Source organism: Jaculus jaculus, chromosome 9, assembly GCF_020740685.1.
Source record: "Jaculus jaculus isolate mJacJac1 chromosome 9, mJacJac1.mat.Y.cur, whole genome shotgun sequence".
NCBI lineage: Eukaryota > Metazoa > Chordata > Mammalia > Rodentia > Dipodidae > Jaculus > Jaculus jaculus.
Window position 1 is genome coordinate 117,417,319 of NC_059110.1, and position 27,017 is coordinate 117,444,335.

General features: G+C 49.6%; 1 protein-coding gene across 1 annotated transcript; it reads left to right on the top strand.

Annotated features, from left to right (window-relative positions):
* On the top strand, positions 1-27,017 carry Meox1 (mesenchyme homeobox 1). Its single transcript, XM_004655277.2, has 5 exons — positions 1-71; positions 1,232-1,356; positions 2,799-3,331; positions 23,804-23,976; positions 25,501-27,017. Exons 2-5 carry the CDS (start codon positions 1,319-1,321, stop codon positions 25,621-25,623), a joined length of 867 nt encoding a protein of 288 aa, XP_004655334.2. The 5' UTR covers positions 1-71; positions 1,232-1,318; the 3' UTR covers positions 25,624-27,017.

Here is a 27,017-nt window from a genome sequence, read left to right on the forward strand (position 1 = left end):
GGGAAAGGCTGACTTTGAAGAGGTTAAAGGTGCAGTGCCCGGCCTTCATCTGACAAATGGGTTGTCGTGAGGTGGGGCCTGAGGGAGGGTCGGGGGGCCTGTTGTTTTCTTTTTTCTCTTTTTCCTAGCCTCAGAAGAGAAGCCTGTCAGGAAGATGTAGAGGTGGTGGCCTGATGGTGCCCCCGGGGGGTTGACAGACACCAGCAGCTGCTGGGACGCCAGGGTGCCAGGCCCCCGAGTTCCCAGCACAGAGCACCCTGCTGGGCCCCCTCCCACCCCATGGCCTTCTTGACCTCTCCACCCTCCCTACCGTGACCCAGTGTCCACCCCTTCCAAGGGCAAAGGGCTAGGGGGGCCTCCCTGAAATGGGGACACCCAAAGCCAGATGTGAGAAACCGGGCTCAACGGGAATCCAGTTACAGCCAGCCAGGCCAGGCCCCAGAGGGTTTTCTGGGGTGTGGATGGGACTCTTCCTCCCTGCATCCCCCTCCCGTGGGGCTCCTCCTAGCACAGAGTTCCAGGGCCTCATAGGGAAGATCCGGTAGAATTCCTTTGGTGCCCCTCACTCCTACCTTCTCCCATCGGAATCACCCGGTCAACAAGAAGTCGATAGGCTAGGAGACCTCACTCACCCATTGCCCACTCTTGTTCCCATGGACGCTTTCATTCAAAATGAACAGGTGGCGCAGCCTGGTGGCACACAGTGATAACCCCAGCGCTTGGAAGGCGGAGGTGGAAGTTTCACGTGTTTTGATCCTGACCTGGGCTATCTAGTGAGCTCCAGGCCAGCCTGAGCTACATCATGAGCTCTTACCTCAAAAAATAAATCAAATAGAATAGAATTTAAAAGTCCCAGGTAAAGCCGGGCCTGGTGGCGCACACCTTTAATCCCAGTGCTCAGAAGGCAGAGGTAGGAGGATCGCTGTGAGTTCGAGGTCACCCTGAGTCTACCTAGTGAATTCCAGGTCAACCTGGACTACAGCGAGACCCTACCTCAGGGAAAACAAAAACAATCCCAGGTGTGTGTGTGCCAGCTGGTACAGCGCATGCTGCAAGAGTTTGAATCCCCAAGCCTCCCCCTTCCTGACTGTGGGACCTGGTAGAGATTGACACAATTTCTGAGTGTGCTTTGCTTGCCGCAGAGGGTTTTGGTGGGGATCTACTGGAGCACTCTGGATAAGGTGCTGAGATCAGCAGACGACTATTAACTGTGACTATCATCATCCCACAGAGGTGAGGTGACTTGTCCCAGGGCACTCATCTGGGAGTTGGCAAACTCAGGACTTCAATTCAGCTCCTCTCCCTCCCTGGACACCCGATGTCTTTGGAACCGGCGACTGAGACTCCATTGCTCAGGTGCATACCTGCCACTTCTGGGCCATGGAAACTCTAGGTGGGAGAGGGGAGCTCTGGCCCCTGTGTCTCATGGGAGATTACGGTTGAGGGGCCAGTCGGGCACTGTCATATCGCAGGTGAAATGGCAAACCCTGTGACAGGCATCAGCCAAAAAAGACCCATGGGACCCTCCACCAAACAGAACTCCCTCTGGGGAGAACTCTCGGGGGATCCAGGGGCCCCAATTCCTGTGCCCATGTCCCAGGTGCCAAGAATGCTCGGGCCTGCTGGTGAGGAGGTGCTTGAGAAAGGAAAGGTGGGAGAGGCTGGGGGGGGGGTGTGGGGAGCTGGCAACAGGTGGGGCAGAGCTCCGAGAAACTTCAAAAAGCTTTCTTCAAGTGCCTTGCCTTGGCTGTGGAGAAAAATGATGCAGGCTCTCTGGAGGAGAGGATGGTTAATGGGCATGGAAGTTGAGGTCAAAGAGGGCAAGGAAGAAGCCACTGGCTTTTTTCTGTTTTTGGTAAGCTACTGAGAAAGTGAAAATGTCACTTTGGACAAAGAGAAATGATTTTTTACAGAGTATGTCTTTCTTTATATCCCAGACCATAGTGGGCCACTGAGACTTGCAAAAAAAAAAGTTTTTTAATACCCATTTCCATTTTTTCTTTTTTCTTTCTTTTTTTTCCAGGCAGTGGGAAGAAGGATCCTTAAATCAACACAATCACCAAGCACTGCTTCTCTGCCTTGCTACCCGGAATTTGGCATTTGATGGATTCTAGATTTGACTTAAGGCTTTTTCTAAATCCAAGACTCAGGGAATTTTGTTAACAGGGCAATAAAAATAACTTTATAGTGTTACAGGAGGTGTACTAAAGACGGTGTATGTGTGTGTGTGTGTGATGTGTGAGTGTGTGTGTACTGTTCTCCTTAAAAAAAAATACAGACAATGTTTCTTTAAAAGTCTCCGTCTGCAAATCCCATTAGATGTGCGTATAAGGTTTCTGATGATAATCGTGGCATGCTCGGGTTTTGGTTGGAGGGGACCTTGTGTGCAGCGGGTTAACCCCTCCCTCTCCTCTCTCACATTTCACTTCAGAAATTTGTCACTCTCTCCCCACCGCAGCATTTAAAAGTGTCTCAGCGGCTCTGGTCCAGCCTTCTACAGGCATTCACTTCGGGGGGCCAGGGAAGAGTTCAGGGTGCACTAGGGCTGGGGCAGCCAAACTGTTTAGTGCCATCAGCGACCAATACATGTCCAATGGACCCCGATAGGCGGCCTGGTGTGTCAGGGACAGGAAGCAATTCGTGAAGCCCTACGCAGGTGTGCACACGTGTGTAAGTGGCCACCAGTGTGCACTCTCAGGAGAGATTTCAGTTTTGTTTTTGTTTTGCTTCCTGGGGTGAGATTTCTGTTCAACATTTTCTTCTCCCAACAATTTAATTTTTTTTTTTTTGCGCTTAAGAAATTTGAATATAAAAAGTGTTAAAGCGTCACCCTTTGAACGGACTGAGGCGGGAAGCGGACAGCAGATGGATCCTGTGGCCAGCAGCTGCATGAGGAGCCCCCTTCCCCCGGCTCCTGCCTGGGGCTGCCTTCGAAACCCCCACTCAGAAGGTAGCGGCACTTCGGGGCTGCCGCATTACCCACCAACACCATTCTTCCACCAGAAATCAGACTTCCCAACGGCAGCGACGGCAGCGTACCCCGACTTTTCAGCCTCTTGCCTGGCAGCCACCCCCCACAGCCTGCCCCAGGAGGAGCACATCTTCACCGAGCAACACCCCGCCTTCCCACAGCCCCCTGATTGGCACTTCCCTGTCGCTGAAGCCCGCCAGAGGCTCACCCCTGGCCTAGCTGGGAGTTCTAGAGAGATGGGCACCAGCAGCCCAGGCCTGGTGGACGGCCCGGGAGGCCAAGGCGAGGACTACGTGATGCTCGGGAGCACTGCCAGCGAGACGGAAAAGAAAGCTTCCAGACGGAGAAAGGAGAGATCAGGTAGGTGGTGGAGGAGTAGCTAACCAATTCCTCTATGTGTGTCTCTGGGGAAGTTGCTAAACCCCCGCCCCCCCCCCCCCCCGAGCCCAGTAGCCCTTCGAACATTGCTGTTTAACCTACTTGAACGGAGGAAACACAGTGCCCCCACTCTAGAATTCTCTGGTGATGAGAACTGTTGTCTGTGTCCCCAGAAATCTTGGGCCCCAGGAGGAATGTGACAGTGAGAAGATGACCTGGGTTCAGGAAAGACACAGAGGACACGTGCATGGGTGCTCTGGGTGTGTACACACAAGGACTGGAAAAGGGCTTTCCTGACTCTACGGTTACCTTTGAGATGGGCCATGATTATAATCCACCTGGTTCCAAATAGTCCCAAAGCCACAGCTGTAGCTCACTCGCCAGGCTTAGGGGTCAGAACTGAGGCTGGGGGCTGGAGAGATGGATCAGTGGTTAAAGGCACTTACTTGCAAAGCCTGACTGCCTGTCTGCATTCATTTCTCCAGCACCTGTGCACAGCCAAAGAGATGCACAAAGGGGCGCATGTGTCTGCATTTGGTTTGCAGTGCCAAGAGGCCCTAGGCTCAGACTCTGGGTAGCCACACAGAGCCATGATGCGACCTAAGGAGTCCAGACACTCAGGAGTAGGCCTAGGGTGAGTACGGGAGTGGCAAGAGACGGGCTCAGAGGGAGAACAGGGTTTGAGGCAGGCTGCCCAGAGCTGTTGCGGGGCCCGTGCCTGGACACAGGGACAGCTCAGGATGCCATGATGTGTTGGGGCTTCAGGAAGGCAGTGCTGTGAGGTGCCCTCCTGAGGGATCGCTGTGTGGGGGAGGCAGGCACTGAGGGCAGCCTGGGTTAGGAGCATGGAAAAGCTGGCTGCCGGCTCGCATGAGTTCCACAGGTGAGGGCTATGATCTTGGTGCAGGAACCCTTCTCCTCCCAGGATTTCTCCTCACTTCCCCATGAGGCCCTCCCAGCTTCTGACTTCCCCTTTCTGCCTGTTCCCCTGTGCCCACACTGACCAGCAAGCACATTGCCCTGAGCTCCCACGGGACACCTGTCCTCCTGCCCCACAGGCCCTCTGGTATCCCTGATAGGGAATGCTTGCTCACCTGTCTGAATTTACAAAGGGTCTTCTTGGGGCTAACAAGGGGCAGGCCAGGAAATGGGGGTGCCAACCAACAAATGAGAACGTGTAGTATTTGCTTGACAAAGCACTTTTGACTTAGTACAGGTGTCCCCAGGATATTAGCCCTTTGCCAGGCACTAGGGGATACGAAAAGTGAGCTTGTCTCCAAAGAACTGAAGCCAAGAAGGGGAGGCCTGAGGAATATACATGGGGGGAGGGGACTCAAGGCTCTGTGAGCTACAGGTGGCAGCTTTTTTTTTTTTTTTTTGAGTCCTAACAAATCTACTCGCTATGGATTGTAGGTTGCAGTAGTATCTTGATTCTGTATGGTGTGGAAAAGAGACAGTTTGGGGGAACATTGCAAGAACGGGGTCAAAATAGAGTGATCAAGGGTAATTAAGGCCAAGCATAGTAGAGCAAGGCTGAAATCTCAGCACTAAGGAGACTGAGGAGGGAGGATCTCAAGGTGTGGACTACCCTGGACTATATAGCAAGATCCTCTTTAAAAAAAAAAAAAAGCTGGAGAGATTGCTTAGTGGTTAAGGCACTTGCCTGCAAAGCCAAAGGATACCGGTTCAATTCCCCAGGACCCACATAAGCCAGAATGCAGAAGGTAGCACATACATCTGGAGTTTATTTGCAATGGCTGGAGGCCCTGGCATGTCCATTCTCTCTCTCTCTCTGCCTCTTTCTCTCTCTCAAATAAATAAATAAATATTAAAAAATAATAATGGTTAAAGAGATTGCTCAGTGGTTAAAGGTACTTACTTGCAAAACCTGATGGCCTGTTTTGAGGTTTGAAGACTAAGGATTGAGCTCATTTTTAGTGGGACTGAATCTGGTTGGTCTGGGTATGTGAGATATTTTGCACAACTTCCCTAGTGCCCACATAAAGCCAGATGCATAAAGTGGCACATGTCTGGAGTTTGTTTACAGTGGCAAGAGGCCCTGGTGTATCCATTCTCTTTCTCATACATACTTAAAAATAAATAATAAAAATAATAATAGTAAATAGTCAGGCATGGTGGCGCACACCTTTAATCCCAGTGCTTGGGAAGCAGAGATAGGAGGATTACTGTTGAGTTTAAGGCCACCCTGAGACTCCATAGTGAGTCCTAGGTCAGCCTGGGCTAGAGTGAGACCCTACCTCAAAAAACAAAATAATAATAATAAGAAGAAGAAGAAGAGTAATAATAAAGTGACCAACTTATCTCAATGAGCCCATGGCTTTTCTAGTTTTACAGTGGACTGAGGGCCCAGGGTATCAATTGGTGAGGGATGTACAAAGCAGGAAGCTTGCTGGGCTCAGGCAAAATCTTTCAGTATTCCAAGACTCAGCAAACCCCAAATCTTTTCTTTTGATAAGTAGCATATAGAAATGCTTTAAAGCAAGGCGTGGTGGCGCACACCTTTAATCTCAGCACTCGGGGGCATAGGTAGGAGGTTGGCCATGAGTTCAAGGCCACGCTGAGACTACATAGTGAATTCCAGGTTAGCCTGGGCTAGAGTGAGACCCTACCTCAAAAAAAAAAGAAAGGAAGGAAGGAAAGAAGGAAGGAAAAGTAAAGGAAGAAAAAAGAAAGAAACACATGTCAACTGCTGGTCATCAGAATGTCCCATGGTCTTCCTAGGGTCAGCCTCTCCTCTGAGGAAGCTCCCACCAGTGGGGGACCCTGGCCTTTCCCCTTTCTGGGGCCCCTCCAGAGCAGCAGCAGGAGTGGGGTGCAGGGCCCAGCAAGCTGACTTTCTCTCACTCCCGTGAGGCTGCTCAGCAGGGAAATCTTTAGCGTCCAGGTGCTTGAGTTCTCAACTGGAATTTAACTGCCGAGGACGGAGGCGAAAGGGTCAGCTTCGAAAGAGCCTGAAGAAGGGGGGTGGTGAGCGGCAGCTGCAGAACCTAGCGCTGCACTCCACAGAAACACTCCACACCTCGAAGTGCAGCTTGCACACTATTTATCAGGGTCTGTGTGAGATATGCTGGGAATTGAACCTAGGTCCTCGTATAGGCTTGGCAAGTGCTCTACCACTGACCTACACCCTCAGCTTTTCAAATTTGTTTTAATTATTATTGTGTGTGTGTGTGTTGTGTGTGTATGTATATGCGTATGATGCATGTCTGGTATGGACTGTCCTGATTCTACCTCCCTTTGTCATAGCACTTTGGGATCACAGTTAGGTTTGCCTCTTTGAGTCCAGCTTTATGTGGGTCTTGGGGAATTGAACTCAGATCGCAGGCTTGTAAATAAAGTCCTTTAACTGCAGAGCCATCTTTCTAGTGCCCTTGTCTTTTTTTTTTTTTTTTTAATTTTTATTAACATTTTCCATGATTATAAAATATATCCCATGGTAATTCCCTCCCTCCCCACCCCCACACTTTCCCGTTTGAAATTCCATTCTCAATCATATTACCTCCCCATTACAATCATTGTAATTACATATATACAATATCAACCTATTAAGTATCCTCCTCCCTTCCTTTCTCCACCCTTTATGTCTCCTTTTCAACTTACTGGCCTCTGCTACTAAGTATTTTCATTCTCACACAGAAGCCCAGTCATCTGTAGCTAGGATCCCCATATTAGGGAGAACATGTGGCGCTTGGCTTTCTGGGCCTGGGTTACCTGACTTAGTATAATACTTTCCAGGTCCATCCATTTTTCTGCAAATTTCATAACTTCATTTTTCTTTACCGCTGAGTAGAACTCCATTGTATAAATGTACCACATCTTCATTATCCACTCATCTGTTGAGGGACATCTAGGCTGGTTCCATTTCCCAGCTATTATAAATTGAGCAGCAATAAACATGGTTGAGCATGTACTTCTAAGGAAATGAGATGAGTCCTTTGGATATATGCCTAGGAGTGCTATAGCTGGGTTTTTTTTTTTTTTTTAAGACAGGGTGTCATGTAGCCCAGGCTGGTCTTGAGCTCTCAATCCTCTGGCCTCTACCTCCTTATTACTAAGATTATAGTCATGTGCCACCACACCCAGCTTTGATTTTTTTTAATATTTTAATTTATTTATCTGAGAGAAAGAAGCAGATAGAGAATGGGTACTCAGGGCCTCTAGCCATTGCAAACAAACTCCAGATGCAAGCACCCCCTTGTGCATCTGGCTCATGTGGGTCCTGGGGTATTGAACCTGGGTCCTTTGGCTTTGCAGGCAAACACCTTCATGGCTAAGCCATCTCTCCAGCTCTGATTTTGATTTTTTAAAAGCATTTACGCTGAAGCCAGTAGTGGTGGCGCACACCTTTAATCCCAGCACTCAAGAGGCAGAGGTAGGAGGATCACGATGAGTTTGAGGCCACCCTGAGGCTATATAGTGAATTCCAGGTCAGCCTGAGCTAGAGTGAGACCCTACCTCGAAAAACCAAAAAAAAAGAAAAAAACAGCATTCACGCTGAAATATATTTATCTTAATTACAGGTTTGGGGATGCCCTTACATCTGTGATCCACATAAGCCCTTTACATGCAGCACCTGAGCCCCGCTGAGCCCGTTCCGGAAGGTTAGCTTGGCCCCTGTACTTTGCTGTCAGGCAGACAGGCTGTAGTGTGACTGCAACTTTTGTGTGTGAAGTTTACTGATGTGGAGCTCATTCTGTAGTCCCAAGCTGGCTTCGCACTCACAGTGATCCTCCTGCCTCTGCCTTCTGAGTGCCGAGATTAAAGGCACGTACCACCACACCCAGCTGTCTACATTTTTTAAAACTTATTTATTTATTTATTCATTTACTTAGAGAGAGGAATTCATGAGAGAAAATGGGTACACACCAGGGCCTCCTGCCACTTCAAACCAACTACAGACATATGCCCTACTCTGTGCATCTGGTTTTACATGGGTACTGGGGAATTGAACCCAGGCCATCAGGGTTTGCAGGCAAGTGCTTTTCACCACTGAGCCATCTTTATAGATCCTGACTGCAACTTTTGACTGCAAGAGTTTAGGACAGATGTTCACTCCTTACAGTCTCTGCTTCCCCACCTACAAAAGGAATCTAACAAAGCATCTGTGAAGATTAAATAGTGATCTGAAATGTTCACATGGCACTTGGTCCACCATAAAAATTCAAGACATACAGGCTGTGATTGGTATCAGGCCCATATTTCTTTTTAAAAATATTTTATTTATTTATGTGTGAGAGAGAGAGAGACAAGTAGAGGTAATTGGCACACCGGGACCTTAGGCACTGCAAACAAACTCCAGCCATGTGCGCCACCTTGTGCATCTGGCTTCCGTGGGTACTAGGGAATTGAATCTGGGACCTTAGACATCGCAGGCAAGCACCTTAGCCACTAAGTCATCTCTCCAGCCCTCAGGCCCATAGTTCTTGAACTATCCCTTAGAACATGCGACAAATATTACTTTATCTATGGAGATAGCCAGAGTGACTATTCAAAACACACGGTCTCAGAAATTCATTGGTAGGGGTCTAAGATGTAGGAACTTCTTGTAATCATAATACCCCCAGATCCATTTGTCATCAGTTAAAAGCCTGGAGCTTGGGAATGTGCTATAGAGGCATAGGAGGGCGCCGGTGGTCCATTATGTCTGACACATGTGCCCCACTTTGGCTGGCCCAGAAGGTCTGTCATTGGAAATGTTTACTGAAGGGATTTTCTCCTCTACTCTGCCTTGTTCTTCCTCAGTCATCCCCACCATCTCCCTTTTCACTTCCATTCAAAGTTGGAGGTGATTCGCTCTAGTAAATGATCAAGAAAGCGGGATCTGGTCCCCCCTCCCCCGCAATCCTGTCCTGTTCTCAGGAGACAAGGGAACACAGTATTACCTTACCCAAACCACTCCCAGCCCCAGGCCAGGGGCTGTTAAAAGACCCCTGCTGGCAGGGACAGCTGTGGAGGCCCCAAACTGTCACTGCTACCGTAGTCTTCTTTAATTTATAGGAATGAGGGATTTTGCGGTGATTTCCCGAAGGGGTTCAAGTGGAGGTTGCGTGCGACCAGAGAGGCTGCCTGGGAAAGCGGCTGCTGGGGTGTATTCTGGGCCTCGGAGCCCTCCTCCCTCTGCCAAGCCAGCCTGTATTCAGACTCAATGGCTCTGCCTCTTTGAGGGTCAGTTCCTGGGCTTTCCTGGTTATGTCCTGATTTCTTTTCCTTCAAGATCTGACCTTAGCCTCCCTGACCGTAAAACCTTCAAAAACCTCTCTCAGCCCAGCATGGTGGCTCACAGCTTTAATCCCAGCACTCGGGAGGCTGAGGTAGGAGGATCGCTGTGAGTTTGAGGCGAGCCTGAGACTACAGAGTGAATTCCAGGTCAGCCTGAGCTAGAGCGAGACCCTACATTATAAAATAAATAAATAAATCGGGGGCAGGAGAGATGGATTAGCAGTTAAGTGCTTGTCTGTGAAGCCTGAGGACCCCGGTTCAAGGCTAGATTCCCCAGGACCCACGTAAGCCAGATGCACAAGCGGGCACATGCATCTGGAGTTCATTTGCAGTGGCTGGAGGCCCTGGCACGCCCATTCTCTCTATCTATCTATCTGCCTCTTTCTCTCTCTGTCTGTTGCTCTCAAATGAATAAATAAAAATAAACAAAAGATCAAATCAACAAACAAAACAAACCCTGTCTTTCCCCCACCCCCTCTCGCTTTTCACTCAAAGCTACACCATGTGCTGCCCTCACAGACGTGTTCTGTCTTCTCTTCCCTCTTCCCAGACATCTTTGGCATTCCTTGATGCAGTCTCCTCTTTGATAAAGTCCTACATATTTTAATATCCAGCTTAAACATCACCCCTTCCAAGTATATTTTCTTCCCTTTAAAAATATGGCTGTAAGACGAGCATTGGTGGTGCACACCTTTAATCCCACCACTTGGGAGGCAGAGGTAGATGGATTGCAATGAGTTCAAGGCTACCCTGAGACTACATGGTGAATTCCAGTTCAACCTGTATTAGAGTGAGACCCTACCTCGAAAAACCAAAATATATATATCACACACACATGGCTGTAGCCAGATGTGGTAGTGCACACCTTTAATCCCAGTACTTACAGAGGTAGGAAGACTGCTGTGAGTTCGAGGCCAGCCTGAGACTATATAGTAAATTACCGGTTAGCCTGAGTTAGAACAAGACCCTACCTTGAAATACAAAATTTTAAAAAAAGAATATATATACTGCCGTAATTGTTCATAGCATCATATCAGTGAAAGCTACAATCGAAACATTTCAAATTTGCTGAGTGTGGTAGCATAACCCCAAAAATCTCAAGGGACTAAAGTAGTAGGATGGCAAATCTGAGGCCAGTCTGAACTGCATAGAAAGACTCTCAAAAAAAAGGGATGGAGAGATGGCTTAGCGGTTAAGCGCTTGCCTGTGAAGCCTAAGGACCCTGGTTCGAGGCTTGGTTCCCCAGGTCCCACGCTAGCCAGATGCACAAGGGGGGCGCATGCATCTGGAGTTCGTTTGCAGAGGCTGGAAGCCCTGGCACGCCCATTCTCTCTCTCTCCCTCTATCTGTCTTTCTCTCTGTGTCTGTCGCTCTCAAATAAATAAATAAATAATTTAAAAAAAAAATACTCTCAAAAAAAACAACAAAACTGGCCTGGAGAGCTGGCTTAGCGGTTAAGGCACTTGCCTACAAAATTTAAGAACCCAGACTCAATTCCCCACTACCCATGTAAGCCAGATGCATGTGGTGGCACATGTGTCCGGAGTTCAATTGCAACGGCATGCCCATCCGCCCTCACATAAATACATAAATAAACAGCAACCAAACAATGCAAGAGCTTAAGCTTAATAGCAGCTTCTGACTATAGCTTGCAACTTTACAAAGGAATTCTGAGATTTCTTACACTAGGAGAGAGATCATTTTCTTATTGTGATCACAAATAATCATTGTAGTGCTGGGAAGATGACTCAGCCATTAAAGGCACTTCCTTAAAAAGCCTGCCGGCCTGGGTTCGATTCCCCAAGTGTTCATGTAAAGGCAGATGCACAATGTAGTGCATGCATCTGGAGTTTGGTTGCTGTGGCAGGAGGCCCTGGCACACCCATACACACACATTCTCTCTCTCATATAAATAAACAAATATATTTTTTAAAAGAAACTTTCTTCTGAGGCAGCAGATCTTTTTCTTTTCTTTCTTTTTTTGCATGTGTATGCATGTTTGTGGGTGCACATGTGTGTGGGTGTGTGTGCACGTGTGTGTACGTGGAGGCCAGAGGTTAACTTGATGTTGAGCATCTTCTACCATCACTCTCCACTTTAATTTCCTGAGGCAGAATCTCTCATTTGAACTCAGAGCTTTTGAGCTAGTCAGTTTGCCCCAGGATAGTTGCTGTCTGCCTCCACAGTTGGGATTACAGACAGGCCACCAAGCCATCTCCCCAGCCCCAAGGCAGCAGATCTTGAGCAACACTGAAGATGGAAAGATCCAGAGGGCCTGTGGATCATGAGTAGGCCAGCTAAGAGCCTGTCTCAGCTCTGGTCACTGTCCCGTTGCTCTAGCTTGAATAAATTGGCCCACCTGGACCCAGAAAGCTGAGGCTGATTCAGAAGCCAACACTGCATTCCCCGCAGGCCCCTGAAGCAGCCCTTTGCCCCAGCACCCTCTCTGCACACGGCCTACAGCTCCCCAAACATCTATCTACCTTTGGCCGGGACCCACCCCACCATTATCTATTTCTTGCTTTTTCCTGTGTTCTTGGCACACAGCGTAGAGGAACCATGAGGGCAATGGACCCACACTTCCTTTGGTGACAATGGAGGATGACATCTGGAACTTCGAAACACAAACACATGCTGCCCTGCCCTGGCCTCCCCAGTTCCCCCCAGAGGCTGCTACTCCCAGGCTGGAGGTGGTGGGCGGGTGTGTGTGTGTGGGGGGGGTGTTGGCAGTGTGTAGCTCAGGGCTCAAGTGTTTAATCAGCATGCAAAGACATGGGTTCCAGCCCTGGATTTTTCACAGCCTCTCATCACCTAGTCCTCTCTCCCTTATGGCTCCATCTCATCCGGGGCTCTTTGAAGACTACACCTTAGCTCCAAGCATTCCCATTCCTCTTCCTCAAGAAAATTTACTAGGAATTCTCTGGCTCCACTGCCGGGCTCCTGCAAGGGGCTGGGAGTCCGGTGTGCGTCTCCCAGCATCTGCAGGAGAGTGAAAGGGTCTAGACCTTGGGACCTGGTGAGAAAGTCACGCGAGGCTCAGGAACCCAGGAAGGTCCCAGATGTAAACACCCTAGCGGTCCTGTGCTGACTCCATCCAAGTCTTCCTATTTTGATGGGCTGTGGGCCCTCCTCTGAAAACTGAAAGTAGGGGACCTAATGAGTGCCGCTAAGTGTCGACTTTGTGACAGCCCTGGCAATCACAGACTCCATTTTCAGAGGGGTTGCCAAGGTCTCACCTTCTGATGCTATGTCCCAAAGAGTGCTTTTCTCCCCCCTGCCTGGGAAGTAAGTCCCAGAGAGACAGACCTGAACTCGGACCCAGACACTATCCTCAGAGCAGGCATAGCCTCCATGGTCAGCACCCTGCCCCCCTAGGGCAGTGCAACAAATGGCTGTAGCACTGAACTGACCCCAGGGGCCTTGGGCAAGCCCTCTAAGTCTCTAGGCCTTGGTTTTGTTATCGGTTCAATGGGCTCGTGTGTGCCTTACCTGATTCACAGCATAGGGCCTGGGGTGTGACTAGGTGGTGGAGTCTCACATGTATGAGGCTCTGAATTCCACTCCCAGAACCACAAGAGGAAAAGAAAAAAATAAAAGCAGTCATCAACGCTGGAGAGATGGCCCAGTGGCTAAGGTGCTTGCCTGCAAAGCCTAACGACCCAGATTTGATTCCCCAGTGCTCACATAAAGCCAGATGCACAAAGTGGCACGTGCACCTAGAGTTCCTTTGCAGTGACTGGAGGCCCTGGTGCACCCATTCTCTCTCTCTCTCTGCATGCAAATATATAAATAAATAAATATTTTTAAAAAACAATAATCAAGAAAATATAGCAGTAAACACTCTGGTCATTGTGGAAATAGCTTCCTACCAAGGAAACCTGAGTTCTAGGCCGTATTCTACCACTAACCAGCTCTCAGGCAGTTCACTCGCTGTCCCTGCTCATCTATAAAATCAGTCGGTGTTATTAGATAACCTCTGAGTCCCTTTAAAGCCTTCTAGCTCCACTATCCTATAATCCTGTAGTAAATATGAAAGTCCACAAGAAGTTTCTCTCTAGGGAAAAGAAATCCTGGAGAGATAATTGCTCAGCAGTTAAGGCACTTGCCTGAAAAGCCTAAGGGCCGGAGTTCAATTCCTCAGTGCCCACGTAATGCCAGATGGACAAGGTGGTGCATGTGTCTGGAGTTTGTTTGCAGTGGCTAGAGGCTCTGGCATGCCCATTCTCTATCTGCTTTTCTGTCTCTTTCTCTCTCTCAGAAAGAAAGAAAAAAGAAAGAAAGAAAGAAAGAAAGAAAGAAAGAAAGGAAGGAAGGAAGGAAGGAAGGAGGGAAGGAAGGAAGGAAGGAAGGAAAGAAAGAAAGAAACAGAAATCCTTCACCCACTGCAAAGTACTATTCGAATGTGGGGTGCACGACTCTCTATTGGTCTTGGATAATAATTTATGTAAAATGGAGCAGTAGCATTGGGAAGTAGATACAGAAATCCAAAAAGGCATGTCTCACGGGGTCTGTCTAAACCTCCCCGCGGCTGATAAGGCTGTCTGCTAACTTTAGAATATATTGCCAAATGAGACCAGCTACTTCTGAAATAATTTGCTTCGGGTGGTGTAAAAGCTCACGATGGAAACCGCAGTCGCACACACACACATCCTGTTCGCATGTCTCTGGGTGCTACTGAAGGTTCCCTTGAGGCCCAGCTTGCTCTGAGAGTTTGCAGGGCTGGGGCGGGCAGCTCCTGTCTAACCGCGGAGGCAATGCACATGCCTCCCGCCTCTACGGTCCTGAAACAGACAGGGCTTGGAGGTCTGATGGGAATGGTGATTGCCACAGTGCCTGGCAGCACAGGCTCCCTGGACAGTTCAAGCAGGAGCAACCAGAGCCACGGGCCCATTCTCACAGCCAGAGAGAAGAACTGCAGACAGGGTGGGAGCCGCAAGGTCACACATTTGCAAGGTATCCTTGGCACACGGATCTGGAGATGCAGCACCTTTGGAGGATCTTCTCAAAGTCTAGGAGTCATCTCTCCAACATACCTGTCTGACAGGATCCTTTCCGCTGGTTCCTTTTTTTTTTTGCATATGTATGTGTATGGTGTGCATGTGTGTATACAGGTCCATATATCTGTGGGTGTACATACGTAGGCCAGAAGCTAGCACTGGGGATCTTCCTCAATTACTGTCCACCTTATTTTTTAATATTTTATTTATTTACTTACTTATTTATTTATTTGTATGTGAGAGAGGATGGGCACACCAGGGCCTCTAAGCTACTGCAAACAAACTCCAGATGCATGTGCATCTGGTTTATGTGGGTACTGGGGAATCAAGCCTGGGTCCTTTGGCTTTACAGGCAAGTGCCTTAACCACTAAGCCATCTCTCCAGCCCTTCCTCTTCCTCCTCCTCATCGTTGTTGTTGTTGTTATTATTATTATTATTATTTGAGACAGGGTCTCTCACTGAACTGGGAGCTCACCAATTCAACTAGACTAGCTAGCCAACAAGTCCTAGGGATCCTCCTCTCTGCCTCCCCAGCCCTGGGATTACAGGTGTGAGTCACAGCCGCGTCTGGCTTCTATGTGTGTGCTGGAGATCTGAGCTCAGGTCCTCGTGTTTGCATAGCAAGCACTTTACCCACTGAGCCATCTCCCCAGTCCCAGCTTCTCCTGGTTCTTTCTGGCATCTGTGTGCCAGGCACTGTGCTAGGACTTAGCAGGTTATCAGCCTCAGTTTACCCCCTAAGCAGCCTGTGATTGCGGTAGATAGTTATTCTTATAAACCAGAGGCTTCAGGAACCTGACGAAGGTCAAGAAGCTCCTCCCTAGGGCCAATAACCAGGTGCCAGAACCCACCCAGGCTGCCCAGCGGGTGCCCAAATGCCTTTGCTGATGTCACTCCCCTCCACTTGGCTGAGCACAGATAGCATTGCATGCAGAGGACACTCCCGCATGTTCTAATCTCCAGTCTGAATGTTGTGGGAGGATGGGAGAGGGCTTTGCAACGGAGCGATGAGCAAGACCTCAGATCTGACTCAAGGGAGCAATGAAGAGCTGGAACAAGAATGTTCGAAGCTGGAATGGGGCCTCGGAGTTCTTCAGGGTGTTCGCAATGGAAGAGGGAGTAGGAAGGGAAAGAAGGTGTCAGGCTTGTGTTTTGGGAAAGACCTCTGACAGCTACCCAGGGGAAACAGCACCAGCCCAATCCTCATAAACCTGCACATGGGGAAACTGAGGCCCAGCGAGGGGAGGGAGGCCCCCCAACAAAGACACATTGTATTAGGGGCCTGAGTCTGTTGGGTGTGGTAGTATGTACCTGAACCCTGAACCTGAGCCTGCAGACTGGTCGATACACACCAGAAATGGTATGAAAGTGTTCAGCTTTTGTCACCTTGTCTAGATGAAAATGTGTGAGGGTGTTTGTTTGTTTTCTCCTACTGCTGCAAACAAAGGGAACCGTAACCCCCACTTTAACTTTCCCAGATCCTTTCCATACTTCTGGTCCTATGATCGTTTCTAACAGTGACCAAAGGACCCAGGTTTGATTCCCCAAAGTGACCAAAGTTTATCCCACTCTGGGAAGTTGGTGAGGGACAAATGTCCTCCCGGAGGAGCTGCCGAGTCTAAATCAAGTCAATGGTACGCAGGAGAAGAGAGGGGTGCATGGGGGGGGGGTGCTCGGCTCTGTGGCAGGGGCCAGCTGCCCACACAGCTAGTCCAAAAGCAGATGCAAAGAGGTCCCCTCCCTCTCTTCTTTCTAGATAGAATTGTGTGTGGAGGGGGCTGGGGGTTGGGTGGATGAGGAGTTGGTGTGTAGGATGCCATGAGGCAGCTGCGTGCATTCAGGCAGACTTGGGAGGACAGGCAGGTGGACATGGATGGCAACTCAGGAACCCAGGTGGTGGAAACAAGCTGCATTCCCTTTCCAGGCTCTGCCTGGGGCCATCTAGCCTCAAGATGGGGAGTCTGTTACCAAGATCAAAAGCTCTGGCTTTAGTCAGGTGGGCCTGTATTCTAATGTCTCTTCTGCCAACTAAAAACTGCCAGGAAGATCCCTGGACTTCTTCCTCCCTGTAGTTAAGATGATGTGGCAAGGGCTGGAGAAGTGGCTTAGTGGTTGAGGATTTCTCTGTGAAGCCTAAGGACCCAGGTTCAACATAAGCCAGATGCACAAGATGGTGCATGCTTCTAGAGTTTGTTCACAGTGGCTAGAGGCCCTGGCACACCCATTCTCTCTCTCTCTCTCTCTTATGTCTCCCCCCCCCCATGGTGACTCACACCTTTAATCCCAGTACTTGGGAAGCTGAGGTAGGAGGTCCGTCATGAGTTTGAGGCCACCCTGAGACTACAGAGTGAATTCCAGGCCAGCCTGAGCTAGAGTGAGAAAAAAAAAAAACCTTGAAAAACAAAACAAAAAAGATTGTGTCGCATATACCACCTACTGTGAGCTAGAAGCAAGAGAGAGAAAAGCAATCACATCCCTGAGGACAGAGGTATTAATCAGACCATCCAGACCAAGCCACATAACCATGCCTTCAAGGGATGAAGACAGTAGCCCCTGGCAGGGGTATTTCCATGGCGATCGAGGAGGGGGGGCATTGGAGTGCAGAGTAGCTAGCAGGACATGTCAGCTGTTAGCTGGACAGTCTGGATGGTGCACATAATCCCAGCACAGAAGAGAATGAAGAAAGAGAATCAGGGTGGGGAGATGGATGGCTCAGGGGGTGACGTGGGAACTGCACAGGCATGAGGACCCGAGCTCAGATCCCCAGCACCTGTGTAAAGCCAGGCAGGATGGGGTGCACCTGTGATCCCTGTCCTGGATAGATTCCTCAAGGGAAACTGTCTCAAAAAAGAGAAGGCGGGGCTGGAGAGACGGCTTAGCAGTTAAGGCACTTGCCTGCAAAACCTAAGGACCCTGGTTTGATTCCCCAAGACCCATGTAAGCCAGATGCACAAGGTGGTGCACACATCTGGAGTTCATTTGCAGTGGCCAGAGGCCTTAGCGCACCCATTCTCTCTCTCTCTCCCTTCCTCCCTCTCTCTTTCTCTCTCTCACTCTCTCTCTTTCTCAAGTAAATATATTAAAAAAAAAAAAAACTTTTTAAAAAAAGGTCAGTCTGGACTGCATAGTGAATTCCAGGTCACCTTGCACTAGAGCGAGACCCTATCTTAAAAAGAAAAAAGGGCTGGAGGGCTGGAGAGATGGCTTAGCGGTTAAGCACTTGCCTGTGAAGCCTAAGGACCCCAGTTTGAGGCTCGATTCCCCAGGACCCACGTTAGCCAGATGCACAAGGGGATGCACACATCTGGAATTTGTCTGCAGTGGCTGGAAGCCCTGGCATGCCCACTCTCTCTCTCTCTCTCTGCCTCTTTCTCTGTCTGTCGCTCAAATAAATAAATAAAAATAAACAAAAAAGGGGAGGCTGGAGAGATGGCTGAGCAGTTAAAGCACTTGCCTGTGAAGCCTAAGGACCTAGGTTCGATTCCCCAGTACCCACATAAGCCAGATGCACAAGGTGCCACATGCATCTGGAATTCTTTGCAGGGCAAGAGGCCCTGGCATACCCATTCTCTCTCTTTCTCTCCTTCCTTCTCTCTCGCTCAAATAAATAACTAAAAAAAATTTTTTTTAAAAAAGATCAGTCTATTGGGCTTGCCTCAAAAAAAGAGAAAGAGAGAGAAGGCAGAGGCTGATTGAGGATGACATTCACCCAACATGGACCTCTGGCTTACACACACACACACACACACACACAGAGAGAGAGAGAGAGAGAAAAGGGGGGGGGAGGGAGAGAGCATGTACTAAATGAGGGAACCTTGTGTCAAAAAAGAAAAGGCTCGATCAACAAAATCTCATGGAGTTGAAACATTGGAACAATACTTGATATTTGTCCCACAGCTTAACCAATTCTTCCCAAAGAAATGGGAACCATGACTGCTTTAAGATTAGCCTTGAAGGGGCTGGAAAGATTGCTCAGTGGCTAAGGTGCTTGCCTGAAAAGCCTAATGACACAGGTTTGATTCCCTAGTACCCACGTAAGGCCAGACGCACAAAGTGGAGCATGACTCTGGAGTTCCTTTGCAGCGGCTAGATGCCCTGGTGCCCATTACTTATCTATCTGTCTCTCTCCTTTCTAACTCTCTATGCTTACAAATAAATAAAAATAGTTTTAAAAATTAGCCTTGGAAGCCTGGCGTGCATGCCTGTAATACCTCTCAATACTCGGGAGGGAGGCAGAGGTAGAAGGATCTCTGTGAGCTTGGCTAGCCTGGGACTAGAGAGTGAGATTCCGGGCAGCCTGGGCTAGAGTGAAACCCTACCTAAAATAAATAGATTAACCTATGAAAGTCAAGTATGGTGAGATGCTCAGGAAGTGGAGGCAGGATGAGTAACAGTTCAGTTGGAGGCCAACCCGAGCTACATGAGACCCTGTCTTTAAAAAAAAAAAAAAAAAAAAAAAAAAAAAAAGGCCTTGAAAGGTGGGTATTTTTCTCCCCAAAATTCTTGGAAGAAGACTGGAGCCCAGGGAGGTTCCCTAACCGCCTCAAAGTCTCCAGCAGGGAGATCCAGAATTGAGGCTGCGGTGCAAGTCCCCTGGGTTGTCCGTTGCTTGCAGCCGTGACAACGAAGGACTAGAAAACACCGGAGCCCCGGGACACGCCTCGGCTCTGGGCGGTCCCCGGGTTTCCTGGCCTCCCTCTCGCGCCCACGGGCCGGCCGGGCCGGGATGTGCTCCATCCGCCGCGTGACCGAGCGTCCCGGGCCCGCCGCCAGGAGCAGGCGCAGCGCAGGCAGCGGCCAAGGCCACTGGACTCCTGGGGGACCCGCCCGGGGCCGCGCGTCCTTCCCCTGCAGCCCACGCTCGCTCGGGCTTCCGGAGGGGGCTGGACCTCCCCCCTTCCCCGGCTGCGAGCCCGCCCACTTCCCTGCTTTGCGGGCTGCCACCCGGGCATCCAGGCTGCGGGGGACCTCCAGGCACCCAGGACCCCAGCGGCGCCCACCCGGCCTCTCTCGCCTGCTGGGGGTTTGGGTGGGGTCCCAGCAGCCCGGTGGGGCCCGGAGAAACGGAAAGTATAAAGGGGATGGAGGGAATTCCAGAGGAGGACGCGATGAGCCCAGACCCAGCCAGGCTCAAAGTTCCAAACTGCGCCTCCAGGGTAATGTGGGCTCCCCGGCTGGCTGCCCATCCGAGAGTGTGGGCGGCTTCCCTGCCTTACCCATCCGGCCTGCATCCCTCCCTCCATCCTCCAGAAGGGGCCTCTGAGGAACCCCCTGTACTCACCCCAACCCCTCCACCCCTTCACCCTCGTTAGCTAGATATGGACTGGTTCTCTGAGGGGACCTGGGTGGAGGGCAGTTCACAGAAAGGACCTGATTCTGAGCCATGGCAGGTAGGGGCCTGGAGAGATGGCTTAGTGGTTAAGGCACTTGCCTGCAAAGCCAAAGGACCTGGTGGGTTCAACTCCCCACGAGTTCCTTTGCAGTGGCTGGTGGCCCTGGTGTGCCCATTCGTTCTCTCCCCGCCCCCCTCTCTTTCTCGAATAAATAAAATATTTTTAAACGAGGCCAGGAAGAGAAAGGTAGATGTGTTAGGGAAACACTGCCAGTCGTTCACTGGCCACGTGACAAGCTTGGTTAGCTCTTTGGGCAGGTGTGTTGGTCTCTCCTGCCTGTGGCCCATTCACCCACCACCAACCAAAGCGCAGGCTCAGCCCCTTCTATTTCCCCTGCGCTGCACTTTGTGAACTCTTCCTGGGTCTCTCACAGTTTGAGGTGGTGTGTGTCAAACAGCCTGGGTTTGATTCCTGCCTCCACCACTTAGTGGCTGGATGAAGCTGGACAACTTGCTAAAGTTCTCTCTGTGCTTAGCTTTCTGGTCTATAAAATAATAGTTGGAAAACCGTGAAGATGATGATGAATCCCGGCCAGGGGCTTAGCTGAGTGCGTGGTACAAAAGATATCCCACCCCCGCCCTCCCCCCCCCGCCCTCCCCCCCCCCCCCCCCCCGTGTCCAACAAAGCCTTCCTCCCCACTTGGCACTCTTGGGCAGATTTGGCCTGTGTGACTAGCTCCCAGCATGGCAATGCTACTGGTGCTCAGGGAACGTTTGAGCATTTGGGTTTTGAAGCAGTGGTGTGTAAACTTGACCGCATACCAGGATCACTAGGAGGGCTTGTTAAAACACCAGGATCATAAGGAGGGCTGTTGAGCTTCCCATCCTCCACCAGTGGTTATTTATTTATTTATTTGAGAGAGAGAGAGGGGGAAAAAAAAAAAGAGGCAGAGGCAAGTAGAGAAAACTGGTGTTCCTGGGCCTCTATCCATTGCAAATAAACTCCAGACACATGTGCCACCTTGTGTATCTGGCTGACGTGAGTGGTAGGGAATCAGAACTTGGGTCCTTAGGCTTCTCAAGAAAGCGCCTTAACTGCTAAGCCATCTCTCCAGCCTTCCATGGGTTATGATTCAATAACAATTTGTATTTCCAGTGAAGTTGATGTTATAGGTCCCACAGCCAGCAGCTCTCTCCTTTCCCTGTCCCACCACTGGCTACCTTGACCAGACCAGGCATGGGTACCAGGGCCACAGTGCCAGGATGCCCCTGCCAGGGGCAAGACTTTGTTCTTCCCTCCACTAGTGTGCTCCTGGAACTTTTAAAAGAATGTTTTTTGGGGGGGGTGGAAGGGTTTATTTTGGTTTACAAGCTTGAGGAAAAGCTCCATGATGGCAGGGAAAACATGGCATGAGCAGAGGGTGCACAATAGCAGCAGGAGAGTGTGCCAAACACCAGCAAAGGGAAGCTGGCTATAACACCCATAAGCCCACCCCCAACAATACACTGCCTCCCAGATCTCCATCAGCTGGGAACTTAGCATTCAGAACACCTAAGAAGAATATTTTTTATATTTATTTATGTATTTGTAAGCAGAGAGAGGTAGACAGAATTAGAATTGGCACACCAGGGCCTCCAGCCACTGGAAACGATCTCCAGTCACATGTGCCACCTTGTGCGTCTGTTTTACATGGGCACTGGGGAATTGAACCTGGATCCTTAGGCTTCGCAGGCAAGCAACCTTAACCACTAAGCCATCTCTCCAGCCCTCCTGGAACTTTGAGAATTTGTCTCAGAGCATCTGGACCCACAAGCCACTGGCGATCATCCTGGGGGCGGGATGGAGTAGATGTCACTGGACAGTCAAGGGCAGCTGCACACACTTTGGGAATGAGAAAGTTAGGGTAGGGGCTGGGGAGGTGGCTCCGTAGTTAAAGCCATTTGCTTGCAATGCCTGCTGGCCTGGGTTTGATTCCCCAGTACCCACGTAAAGCCAGGTGCACAAAGTGGTGCATGCATCTGGAGTTTGTCTGCAGTGACAAGAGGTCCTGTGCACCCATTCTCATTCTTTCTATCCATCTACTTTCTCTCTGTATATCTGATCACAAATGGATAAATATTTTTTCTTTAAGTTGGAGGAGGGCTGAAGAGATTGCTTAGTGGTTAAGGCACTTGCCTGAGAAGCCTAAGAATGCTTGTTCAAATCTCTAAGTCCCACATAGCCATACACGTGATGCAAGTGTGCAATGTTGCACATATGTACAGGGGGGCACATGCATTTGGAGTTTGTTCACAGCAGCTGAACAGCCCTGGCATGCCCATTCTCTCTTTCTCTCTCTCCCTCTCTCTCTCAAAAATTAAAAACAAGGCTGGAGAGATGGCTTATCAGTTAAGGCAGTTGCCTGCAAAACCTAAGGACCCATGTTTGACTCTTCAGATCCCACATAAGCCAGAGGCACAAAGGTGATGCAAGTGCAAGGTCTCAAATGTCCACTAGGTGGTGCAAGCATATGAAGTTTGATTGCAGTGACTGAGGCCCTGGCAGGCCAATTTTTTCTCTCTCTTTTTCTCTCTGTCTCTCTCTCTCAAAACAAAATACTTCTTTTTTAAAAGTTAAAGGAAGCTGGGGGTGGTGGCACATGCCTTTACTCCCAGCACTTGGGAGGCAGAGGTAGGAGGATTGCCATGAGTTTGAGGCCACCCTGAGACTACATAGTGGATTTTCAGGTCCACCTGGGCTAGAGCTAGACCCTACCTCAAAACAAAGGGTGGGGGGGTAACTACAGGAACAGCATGCTTGGAGTTGAGAGCTAAAAATTTTTCTCAGCCATCTTAGGGACAAGACATTAGAAGGAATGAGGAAACGTGGTAGCTTCTTTCTCAGCATTCTTTAAAAATGAAAGAGGTTGGACTGGGGAAATGGCTTAGTGGTTACGGCTTTGGTGTGCAAAGCCTAAGGACCTAGGTTCGATTTCCCAGGACCCACATAAGTCAGATGCACAAGGGGGCACATGTGTCTGGAGTTCATGTGTAGTAGCTAGAGGCCCTGGCATGACCATTTGTCTTTTTCTCTCTCATAAATAAAATATTTTTTTAAAAAATAAAAGAGATTGATGGGAGTGTTGTCTCACTCCTGCAAACCCTGCACTCAGTAGGCTGAGGAAGAAAGATCACTGTGAGTTCTAGGCCAGCCTGAGGCTACAGAGAGAGCTGTAGGTCAGCCTAGCTAGAGTGAGACCCTTTCAAAAGAAGAAAGAAAGAAAGAAAGAAAGAAAGAAAGAAAGAAAGAAAGAAAGAAAGAAAGAAAGAGAGAGAAAGAAAGAAAAGAAAGAAGAGAAAAGAAAGAAAGATAGATGAAAGAAAGAAGGAGGGAGGAAGAGAGAAAGGAAGGAAAGAAGGGAAGGAGGGAGGGAAGAAGGAAGAGGGGAGAAAGAAACTGAGCACACTGAGTCCCTCTCCCTCTTCCCCATCTGCTGGGTACTGGGGAGACACCATCTTTCCTGTGTTCTAATGTCACCCTGCCTTGAGTTTCTTTAGCTTTTCAGATTCTTTGTTTAGCTGACCTTGGTTCTGAATGTGCTCTTTGAAGACATGAGTTTTTATTTTTGTTTTTGTTTTTGTTTTTTTTTTTTAATCTATATCTTGGGGCTTTGATACCTACAGACCCAGGCATGCACTGAATAGTTTCACAGCCTATAAAGTTTAACTCTGGGCAAAGGAATCTAAATGGCAGGTGTTCCAGACCTCTGGTTTGTTGTCTGTAAACTCAAGCCTTATGTAAGCAGACCCTTCACTATCTTCAAAGCCTTATTTCTGACACTGAGGACTAAAGGAAAACTAAGCCCCCTGCACTCCCTCACAGCTCTGGTGTTCTCTCTCCCTAGACAACCAGGAAAGCAGAGGGAAGCCGGAGGGCAGCAGCAAGGCCCGTAAGGAGAGGACAGCCTTCACCAAGGAGCAGCTGCGGGAGCTGGAGGCCGAGTTCGCCCACCATAACTATCTGACCCGGCTCCGCAGATACGAGATCGCAGTGAACCTGGACCTCTCTGAGCGGCAGGTACAAACCTGGCACCGGCCATGTTGCTGTCTCTGCTCCTCTGTCTTTCCACTAGCCCTCCCTGGTCCTTCTATTTGTCCAGTGGTACCTCAACGGTGACTGTATTTAAAAGTCTTTGTGGGGGGAGGGGGACTTTCAATATCACTGATATATGGGAGATGACTGTCACTGGTCTGCGATGGAATCAGGGAGTGCAGATTTTTTTCAAAGGTCCCACAGCTGATTCTCCAGTGAAACTGGGGTCAGAACACCTGAGATCTGCTTTCCCCAAAACTTGACTTGGAATCACGTAAATCACTTGTTTTAAATGCACATTCCAAAAGCCAGTCATATTGGTGTGTGTGTGTCATCCCAGCACTAGGGAGGCAGGAGGATCAGAAGTTCAAGGCCAACCTCAGCTATATAAGACCCTGTCTCAAGATAAATAAATAATTTTAAAAAATGTTCTGGATATCCAGGGAACAATTTGGGCTCAGTGAGCCGAACTGGAACTCTGCATCAGAACTAGGTTCTTGGGCTGGGGAGATGGCTCAGCAGTGAAGACACTGCTGCCTATCAACCCAGGTTCAGTTCCCAGGACCCACATGAAGCCAGATGCACAAAGTGGCACCTGTATCTGGAGATCATTTGTAGCAGCTAGAGGCCTTAGTGTGTCCATTCTCCCAGTCCCATTTTACCTGTCTTTCTCTTTCTCTTCCCCCCACACCTGCTTACAAGTAAATGAACAAATATATATGAGCTATATTCTCAGGTGTAAGGATAGGTAGCTGGGCTCTGGACACACACTGAGAAAACAGTTCCCTGGCCTGGGGCTCGGGCTTTCCCTCACAGCATCGCGCCCTGCCTATGCCCCTGCTTTGGTACGGCATGATAGTAATGCTATCATGAAGTGCTCTGCTAGAGGCTGAGTTCTTTTGTTTTGTTTTGTTTTGTTTTTCTCGGTAGGGTCTCACTCTAGCCCAGGCTGACCTGGAATTCACTATGGAGTCTCAGGGTAGCCTTGATCTCACGGCGATCCTCCTTACCTCTGCCTCCTGAGTGCTGGGGTTACAGGCGTGCACCACCACGCCTGCTGAGGCTGGGCTTTGAATCAGAAGATGTTAGATTCAAATCCTGCCTTTGTCACTTCCTGGCCTGTGACCTCTGGGTCTCCACCTATGAAGCAGGCTGTGATGCCAGCTTTGTATAATAATGATGAAACTGAAAGGGGCTTTCCAGTGTGCCGAAGGAGAAGGAAGATAGTGCTTCGCTTCCGAGCCCTAGGGAGTGGGGACATGGAGGCATGTGAAAGGTGTGACCCGGTGCAAAATGGTTTTTAGAGCCTCCATACACACCTGCCCTAGGCTGCATTGTGGAGATAAGACAGACCTCTGGGTACACTGGTGTGTCCTTCCTGGGAGTGAGGCACAAGAAAGGACTCCAACTGGGATCTCTGGAACTGGACCCTGCTTAGCTTGAATATCAACATGGACAAGGGATCGCCCTGGCTCTGAAATGACCGAGCTTCTTTGCTTTCTTCCTCAGGTCAAAGTGTGGTTCCAGAACAGAAGGATGAAGTGGAAGCGAGTGAAGGGGGGGCAGCCTGTCTCCCCCCATGGGCAGGACCCTGAGGACGGGGACTCTGCAGCCTCTCCAAGTTCAGAGTGAGGATCTCCATGGAGAAGAAACAAAACAACACTAAGAACTGTGCCCCCTGCCCAATTCCCCCACTGAGTCCCAACCTACTTCCTCCGCATCCACCGGGGGCAGCCTCTCCACACCTTGCGCTGGGTTTTGGATGTGAAGATACTGGTGTGCTGCCCTCAGAAAGTGCTGCCCGGCGCTCTTCTGTCTTGGCGGCCTCTCCCCCACGTTTCTGTGGAATCATACAGCCCGTACCAGACTGGACAGATCAGGAAACAGCTCCTGGGACGCTGTTCCTCAGGGTGTCTCCATCCTCCTCCTCTATCAGCCAGGCCTCTTCTGGGTCTGGGCACCACCTGTTGTGTGGAGAGGGGAGCCTTAAAACCAGCTGGTAACTCATGGGAGCAAATGCTGCAAAAGAAATGACTGGAGACACACACACACACCCTGGCCCACTTCCCTACTTCTCCTCTCTAAGCTCTGCATCTGAGTCCCTGGGGGAGGGGGGTTATTCATTGTCCCAAGACACCAAGGGAAACTGGAGTGAAGACAGTTAAAGACAGCAACTTAGGCTTTAAACCTATTGCTGTCTCCCAGTCTGCTGAATAGGCAAGTTACTGGCTGGAGGAGGGCAGTCCAAACGCTAGCCTGGTGGGAGCCTTGTGTCTTCTTTCCAGGCCTGTCCACACTGGCTTGACTGGGTGGATGAGGACGAACCCAGAACAGCTCCCGCTGATTCAGCTCAATGCAAGCCACGGCCAAAAGGCAGAGCAGAAACTCCCACTGCTGAGGGCTGGAAAGCCGACCTTGTGTCTAAGAATGCAGAGAGAACACAAAGTCCGATGGACGAGGACCTAGACATGTGGAACTCTGGAGAAGATTCTCCGGATAAAGTTTCCTGTGCTCTCCAAAAGACTCTGAGTGCAAATGGTGGCAGGAAAACAGTCCTCCTCTTCCTCCACGGGATGCACTTTAGACCCTCATCTGTGCTCCCCAAATGCTGCCACTGTGGGAAGAACTTCAGGGTTCACGAGTGTGCACTGCCCAGACCTCAGACCCAACAACCTAAGGGTGCCACTGTGCAGACTGATGAGCAAAGAGCCAGAGGGAAAGGCAGCATTGGAAAGAAACTCCCTGTGTGCCTCAGTGCCCTGGATCTCCCAATAGCATCTGGTGTTGCAAAGGAAGCCAGCAAGACTGGATCTCTTGCAAGTATAGACTTGATCACGTTCATTCATATGTAAAAACAACCCCACCTCCCTAGCCTTTAAAATGGCCAAAAGTTGTGGAAAGTAACTGCCAAATAAGATGGCTGGTTAAAGCATGCATCATTTTTTTTTTAAAAAAGCATACTTCATATGATTCCCTAAGATTACATCAAGCTAACTGTGCAAGGTCAATTCACTTTGTAAACAAAC